The 8886-nt window shown below is 37.9% G+C and overlaps 1 protein-coding gene across 1 annotated transcript; it reads left to right on the top strand.

Moving 5' to 3' along the window:
- On the top strand, positions 1-8173 carry LOC142095397 (keratin, type I cytoskeletal 19-like). The gene is made up of 7 exons (XM_075178347.1): positions 1-507; positions 1027-1109; positions 2588-2744; positions 3536-3697; positions 4555-4680; positions 4947-5167; positions 8026-8173. Exons 1-7 carry the CDS (start codon positions 1-3, stop codon positions 8171-8173), a joined length of 1404 nt encoding a protein of 467 aa, XP_075034448.1.
- Positions 8174-8886: the final 713 nt, after the last annotated feature.

Below are 8886 nucleotides of genomic sequence, written 5' to 3'. Positions count from 1 at the left end.
ATGGGCTACAGAACAGACCTTTTGTCGCTTGGATCCAACATAGGCGAAGATTTTGTGGCTGGACAGTTTCCTATGTACAAATCTCATTTTCATTCAAATTTTGACCGAGATTCCAATACATTTCCGAACACGGCCTACATTCCTCACGATGTAAATTTGTACAGAGTACACAATTTTCAAGGAAAATTTCAAAACTCTCATTTCAAACACTCATCTTCTGATCCTGGATGTGCAGTGGGGAATATTCATGGAGTCTATAGATGTCATATGAAAAGCTCTGGAGACCACACTTTTTTGAAAAATGGAAATCTGTTGAGCGTTAATGAAAAGAAAACCATGCAGTCATTAAATGGCCGCTTGGCATCCTACTTAGAGAATGTGAAGTCACTGGATGAGGAGAATGTCATGTTGGAGGAGAAGATCTGTGAGTGGTATAAAAACAATACAGGCAATATCTATCCTGATTCTAGTCAATACTTCCAGATTATTTCTGATCTCCAGAACCAGGTAAGTCACAATTCTGTAAGTTCTAAAAAGAGCCAAGAGAGTTGTTATTATTATTATTATTATTTATTTGTTAGGCTCCACAAGGTTTCCGCAGCGTCCTACATAGTACAAACAGTAGACCATACAGGGTTAAACAGTACAGAACGATAAACACAAAGTACCAATGCTTCAGTAACTCCGGAACAGCCATATGGAGTAAGGACAGAGCAGAAGAACAGGTATGGAGACACGAGGGAAGAGGGGCCCTGCTCATAAGAGCTTACATCCTAAGGAAGGGTGGACAAATCAGACACGAGAGGGAGCTGGTGATACCAGGGGAGAGAAGAAGGGGCCAGGGGAGAGAGGGAATAGCGAGCAGAGTAGATGAGGGGTTAAGTGGATGGTTGATAAGCTTTGAGGAACAGATGAGTTTTAAGTGCTCGTTTGAAGGAGCACATATTGGGAGCGAGACGGATGGAACGAGGGAGGTCATTCCAGAGTTAAGCAGATGTATAATGTTTTTTCCATTTCCATTTAAAGGTACTCTCAGCCACTACACATAATGCCAGCCTTATCCAACAGATAGATGGTGATCACATTGTTGCAGATGATTTTAGAAAAAAGTAAGTTTTAACTGACAAAAAACTCATATGTGTATGAAGGTGTTTGTCATGCAGTAAATGTGAACTAACAAGTTGTTCAAAATGCTGAACATTTTTCAATTTATCTCTAAAAATGATTGATAACGTTTAGAAAATATTCCTTATGTGTTTTATACACATATGTGACCTGATTCATGAAGGAATATAAATGTTGATTTTGTGCATATAATCTGCAAATTTGATCTGCGCATTTCCAGAACTGGATCAAACGCAATTAAACTCAGCAGCGTTCAATTCATCTGCTCAATCAACGCTCAAGACTTTCCCACAGCCTTGAAATCTTTAGACGCTCTTTGAAAACACATCTCTTTTTTTTAGAGGTGACCTTATGTCTGATAACACTAATGCACCCTCACAACTGTCCCAATCTCCACTCTGAGTCACATTTGCTCCTCTTGTTTCAGCTGTGCCCTCTTCCACTTAGAATGTAAGCTCTCAAATGAGCAGGGTCCTTCATACCCTATTGTACGGCGCTGTGGAGCACTGTGGTGTCTTACAAATCTGCAATAAAAATAATGTACACAAGGGACACTTAACACAGCTTACGATTTCTGGGAGGGAATGGGATGGGAAAGGGGAGTTTGCCTATAGTCAATGTATAGTAAAGGTGTGCCAAACTTGAGTGCATGTAGCCATGTTCGATTTAAGATTTGGGCATTTCAAAGGTACTTCATTTTCTGCAGTAACTCTTGATCCAGCTACATAGCTAGTCTAAGTCCTGATTACTAGTGATGAAAGTTGAGTATACATGCTATAACATGTGTTTGCAATCAGGAGCAACTGTAAAAAGGTGTTCTATGTTCTGTAGACATTAAGAACACCTTAGTTAATGTATTTCATGAAAAAAATATTAAAAAAACACTTTTAAAAAAATAAATATTTTATCATAATTGCCTATATGATTAACAGGTAAAATTAAAAGATCTTTTCTGTTCTGTGCTTTCTTCTTAAATTCCACATAGTTATTGAACGTATCCTGCAGTGTCTTCTGTAGTGGAGCTGAGCAGACCTACACCCTTAATTCATCAGCTCGCGAATTTTCAGATCCGCTCCTTGTTGAATTTGGGCATGCGTATGCCCGAATTCTGTGCGTTTTACAACAAACGCATGTTGCATTCTGTATGCATGCCTTTATGAATCAGGCCCATAGCCTGTAAAACACAAAAAGTATTAAAAAGAGAGGAAAGATATTCTCTTCAATTGTTTGCCATTTGAAGCTTTCACTAAATGTAAAGTAATGGCTTAAAATTTAATTAGCTATAACAAAGATGTTGTTATGTGACATGCCATAGCATATATTCGTGCTTTCATGAAGTATAGGCAAAACCAATATATAATTTAATTTCAGTTAAGAATACAATTAAAAATAGAATTTATAGATATAGGACACATGTACACATGCTCTTTCTTCTCTAATTGTCCAATCAACTCTGTTGAAGGTATGAAATGGAGCTCAGGAAGAGGACGAGCACTGAGGAGGATATTTGCAATCACTGTGGAATACTTAAAGACATTAATATGGACAGCCAGGCTCTGACTATGCAAATACAATACCTTGAGGAAGAGCTTCTCCAACTAAAGAAGCAGAGTCAGGAGGTAAGAGGAAGAGATGGTGAATAAGATTACAATGAATAGAATGATAATACTTAGGATGTTGAGGATGATGATGATGATAGTGGTGGTATTGTCGTAATGTTAAACCCCGGTTCAAAATTGAAGGCTGGGCTCCTGTCCTTCTATGTCTTTTCATTTTTCTCTCATCTGTTCTTCTCATCTTTTTCTACCACACATGTTTCTTGCCTGCTCATTTTTAGTTTCTTGCTTGTCCCCCCCCACATATCTTTCTCCACTCCCCTTTGCCCTACCACCCTTTGACATACTAATTATCTTTCCTCATGTCCCTGAACCAATGTGTTTGGTATTCCTCTAGCTTCTTGCCTCTCACATGATCTCTCTCACATTATGTGTGCCCTTTCATCATATATCATGTCTACCGTGTGTTTTCTTGTCTCCTGTCTGTCCACATGTCTATCCACCAAGGTGCTTCTTTGGTAACATCGAAACTACTACAGCATTCTTCAAATTCTCATGAGAAGATTATTTAGTACTACAGTCCAATATGAAAGACTCCTGTATCTGTAGCACAGAAAGACAGCTCTTGCCCAGATCTTAAATAGTAGCTAATGGTCTTTATCATGCTCTATATAGAATCTGCTGCATGGGGGATCAGTCCAGGACACCTGATGCCAACTGCTTAGTCACCAGTGTCACTCATAATACTAATTATAAAAATGCTTAATGTTGCACTACCACTAAAGTGGGAAACATTTTACTGTTATTGCTTTGCACTCAGCTAATGTTTATATTACTTTTTGATGAATTTGTAGGAGATAACATGTCTTCAAAGTCAACTGGGCACCAGAGTCAAGGTGGAAGTAGAGACGTCTCCATGTATGGATTTAAATACAGCCTTGTCTGAGATCCGAAAGGAATATGAAAGCCTGATGGAGAGGAATCTCAGAGATGTTGAGAAACAGTTTCATGAGATGGTAAAAACAATATTTTTCGTTTATCACTTAATTTACTTAAGAAGCAATGCAAACAAAACAATAATAAATTAAGGATTTAATTACAAAAGAAACATAAATAAAAAAAATGGATTAAAGGAAAGAGGACATTTGACTGAATGAGTCAGGATAACTAGCTCATGGACAGAGAACAACTGACTGAAGAAAGGAAGCCAAGTGAGAGAAGAGAAGAGGGCAAGCAAATATAGGAATTGGCTAAAGTAGAAAAGATATCTAAGTGCAGGAGAGTATATAACAACAGCACAACAAAGGAGGAAGTATAACTCATACTTAACAACTTTTTTCAGTTGGTGTCCGGGAGACTCTCTGTTGCAGGTGGGCGTGTGTGGGGGGGGGGGCTCCGAAGTTGCGTCATTTTGGCCCCGCCCCCGTGACGGAATGACGCAAAAGGCGTCATTTGACAGCGTGGGCGGGGCCAAATGCCGCAATTCCCGGAGAATCGCGTAATTTTGCCCTTAATGCGGGCAGAAGGGGGAGATTGCCACACTCTCCCGGGAGACCCACCCGCAATGCGGGAGTCTCCCGGGCATTCCGGGATAGTTGGCAAGTATGGTATAACTGAGTAAAGAACCAAATGATGTAAGGAGATAAACTGACTGATGCTAAAGGAGGAGTATAAGAGACTGAAATAAAGAGGAGAAGTGAAGAGGGAAAGCGAAGTTTGCAGAAGGAATGACTTAAAATAAACACTGCCATATTAAGACACCCCTTGTACAAGAAGTCTGTTCTGAAGGATAATCACTGTTAACATTTAGCAAATAGTTACAGTTATGGCAAATTCCTCATATATTAATAATAAAATAATCCATGTTTTGCAGAGTTCTGAAGTAAGTTGCAAGGTGTTTTTTGAAGTTGAACAAATGCTGCTGCTTAGTAAAGAGGTCACTGACTTAAAGCTCTGTGTACATACACTAGAGATTGAGCTGAGAAAACAACTAAATATGGTAAGTTGTCCTCATTAATACAGCTAATAGGGGTCTTTTTGGAGTCCTAGAGATTTAATGTGATCAATTTAATAAACCTGTCATGAGATATATATGCCGCACATACTTGTACTTAATATTTTATTCATTGTTGAAATTCGACCCAATATGTGTGCCAATATTTATGCCAACCCTCTAAAAGCTACATACCTCAATTTATAGTTTATTTATAATTGTAACAACAAAACAAATGCCAGTTATTTGCATGTCTTTTGCATTGCTTTTAGATATCAGCCCATGAATGCACATTATCAGATTTGAATGAACATTACAGTTCCCACCTCAATCAGCTACAGGCTGTGATTGACATTCATGAGTCTCAGCTGACACAAATCCAATCTAAGCTAAAACAACAAAACTACAAGTGCAAAATGTACATGGACGTAAAAATCCGCTTGGAGAAGGAGATGAACATGTTCCAACACCTTCTTGAAGGACATGATGCTCAGTATGTATTGTTAACTTTGATCATCTGTAGCATATATAGTTGCATATTGTATTCTCTGTACTTTTCCCTAATAGGCTGCTCATAAATTTGGAAGCATTTGGACATTTACTATATGTAGGAAACGAGTCATGCAATACAGGGTATGTATGCGCATATGTTCAGTGGGACACTTCTCAAGCTGCTTTCTTCTCACAATGGCAGAAGCACAGTGCAGCGATGCGTAGAGATGTGACTAGTGCTATAGACGCATTACTCTATTTGCACACAAGAGAGAATAGTGTGTGAACAGTATTATTAATACATGTGAAAGTTGAATTTACAATATAAAGTATAATTAAATGCAAGCCTGTTGTTTTCAATCCTGCCACAGTCCAGAAGCAGCTAGCTAGTACTGATTATCGTCATTATTGTCATTGTCAGTGGTCAAAGTGAAAATTTAGTAGTATCGGTATGGAAAACATAAGTCAATGGAATTTGATACAACAAAGCAGTGGAAGAAGTGGCATACCACTGTATACCAGCCCACTTCGACCACTGGTCATTGTGTATATTTGCTTTAGTCTTCCAGCACCTGCAATGAATACGCCTCATGCCAAGCTTATCAGCATATGCATCCTTGTCTAACTGATTTATCCAGGTGTAAGGAGACGCTAGTATATGACATATAAAAGACTTTATACAGATGCATTCTTACACATTTATGGTGCGCATGCGCAGTATGAAAATGCAAATCTCACTCAAAACAAACAGACATAAGTCCAACTTATGAGCTCCATCATGACTATCCACAGTTAACCAACATTCAACATTACATTTACATTAGTTTTCTTCCTTATGTAATTTGCATCAGTAATATACAGTATATATTATACATTTTGAACACTTCACTATGCTGCAACCCAGTGGCTTGCTTCACAGAGTTGTTCAGTATATAGTATATCCCTATATATGCAAGTGGCATTTACATATAGTGTAATGCCATAGACTTAGCATACATTTACAGCTCTGATGCTTGCCACATATGTTGCAATTCGTTCATTTGTCTGATCGCTAAACTGAAACTGTTTGCCATTGGGCCACAAATGTTTTGATGGTTATTTCCCATTCTATCTTACCAAATCCTTTATAATCAATTGTATTGTGATTTTAGATTACACACAGTGTAACTGTTGGTCAATGTTTTTTAGTTTTGCATACATTGGGTCTGAGTCATTAATGCACGGATACTGCGAGCAGCGTGCGTTTGTTAGAAATCACACGTAGATCGGCTCTCCGTACTCCCAAAGTCAACAAGGAACGGGTCTAAAGATACGTGCAGTGTTGACTACAAGTGTAGTTTTACTAGACCAGATACTGCAGGATACGTACAATACCTATGTGGAATATAAAATCTCAAAAGCACAGAAAAAATAAATATTAAGCATTATTGTTACCTGTCAATAATATAGTAATTTCTGATTATAAATGGTCATTTACATTTAAAATATATATATACACAAGTTAACCCATGCATGATACTCATGCATTCTAGTCAAATCAAGATACTTAAGGTCTTAAAAAGGTTCTTGTCATGGATTTGGACCTAGCCCAGGCCTCCTCAGGGGAAGATCGTTACTTACCGACACAAGCGCCCTTTTTAATGTGTGTTCATGAGGTAAAATTACCTCACGAAAATGAGTTTGACCCCTCAACTCGTAAATTTAGCCTTTACTACCCCTCCCACGGGGGGAAGGGGGGATGATGGAAGTTAACTGACTTGACTATTCTAATTTTTTTGTCAAATAATGTCAGTATACCAAATTTCAGGTCAATTGGATGAGCCTTTCTGAGAAAATAGTTTTTTCCACACACACACACACACACACACTAACGGACGCCTCTACACATGTGTGTTCATGAGGTAATATTACCTCACGAAAATGAGTTTGAGCCCTACCAAATTTCAGCCCTTTTTGAATTTTTTTTCCCACACACACTAAGAATTTAGTAGGTCAGTGTATAACTCTGCCCAGCAGGTGGCGCTGCAACTTGTTTTTTTTTTTCACACACACACAGACGCCACTAAGCATTTATATATTAGATATATATATATATATATATATATATATATATATATATATATTTATTAGGTTGTCCTTAATGTCTACTGTACATAGCAAACATTTTTACAGTTGCTCCTGGTTGCAGACACATGTTACAGCATGCATATGTGACTGACATAACTAGGACTCAGGACTTACACTAGAGCTGCAGCTGGTGCAAGAGATACAGCAGAAAAACAAGTAACTTTTAGAATTGCAGAGCTTGATTCAGACGTGGCTGAGTGCGCTTGAGCTTGGCGCGCTCTCACTATAAATTGACTATGGCCAAACACCCCATCCCCGCTCTGTTCACTCCCCAAAATTGTAAGCTGTAGTAAATGTCCATTGCGTCCACGCACACAGTGGACATGGCTGTGATCACGGTCGTATCTCCCAGTTCTGGGCATGCGCAAAGTGAGTTTGCATACAATACACTCAAAATCGTCAGATACGTGCCTTATTGTCTCAGGCCCATTGTGTTGTGCTATGCTTACTTTCAATTTTTCTGACACAGTAGCACATACATTGCCTTCATGTGATCTTTATTTGACTTTAGAACATGGCAACATAACATTATTTATATATCATTTTATTGTCTTACCACAATCAGCTCACTTTTGTTGACAAAAATTAAGATGCTGATGCAGCCTGAAACCTACAGTATTTCTGGTTATAGAACCCAACACTGACTTAACATTCTTCTAGTTTATGTTGTGTTGTACTTTATCCTTTATGTGTAAGACTGTAAAATTCCAGAATATATTTGTTTCCATACAGGGCACCAATCAATCATCCCACACAAGGAAGTGATGGTAAGTGGGACCGGTTGCCACGTTACAGTAACACTATTGTAGAAAATAACCATTTGAATGAGTCTCAGATTTTTGAGAGCATGGTCACAAAGAGAACATCATACAATAAATAAAGAAAAAATGTTGTCCTTTTAAACTGTTTTGGAATAAAGCCACAGATGAACCACATAAATGTCCCAATTATAATGCAAGTCATAAATGCCCTTAATGGTCCAGATTTTGCTAACGCTGCCATCAGTCCAAGTTATTGATGGATTACATAACTAAATATAGACCATATAATTAGAGAAAATTGGAAGCTTTTTGATCTTTTAGAACACAATTTTGGCAACATTGAGAAGAAAGGAATCCACTCTATAGTTGTAGGACAATGCATTTGGCCAAGTGTTATATCTATGAACGAAATCATGATGCACAGTTAACACTTTCTATCCAGACATTTTGAAATTGTATTTCTCCTTACTTGCTAAGCTTCTGAGATACCCGTTGCTTTCGTTTACATGGTATCAACTCTTGGACATTTTTTGTGTACTCAAATATTTGATTTCTTCTAGAGATTCAGAATTCCAGAAGTAAACTGTCAGCTCTGATGTGGGAGATGAAGTTATAAAGAAAGAACATGTATTTTATCAGTGGGAATTCCAAATCTTGTGTCCAGGACCTTTTCTTCTAGTTCTCAATATTTTTATATTTTACACTGTGGAAAAGAATGTGATATATTTATTATATATTCGAGAGATACGTTCACTTTGCTTGCTGGTGAAAATGTTTTCTCTACCACTCAGCTTCTGGTCACATGTAAATAGGGGCAGGTTATGATGAGAAA

Source organism: Mixophyes fleayi, chromosome 6, assembly GCF_038048845.1.
Source record: "Mixophyes fleayi isolate aMixFle1 chromosome 6, aMixFle1.hap1, whole genome shotgun sequence".
In the NCBI taxonomy this organism is placed as follows: domain Eukaryota; kingdom Metazoa; phylum Chordata; class Amphibia; order Anura; family Limnodynastidae; genus Mixophyes; species Mixophyes fleayi.
The sequence above is the reverse complement of the archived record's forward strand: the minus strand, read 5'-3'. Positions and strand labels throughout refer to the sequence as shown.

Coding starts and splice junctions, on each gene's coding strand:
- LOC142095397 (XM_075178347.1), top strand. CDS start 1: ATGGGCTACAGAACAGACCTTTTGTCGCTTGGATCCAACATAGGCGAA. Junction 2,745..3,535: donor TAAAGAAGCAGAGTCAGGAG/GTAAGAGGAAGA, acceptor ATGAATTTGTAG/GAGATAACATGTCTTCAAAG. Junction 4,681..4,946: donor TGAGAAAACAACTAAATATG/GTAAGTTGTCCT, acceptor CATTGCTTTTAG/ATATCAGCCCATGAATGCAC.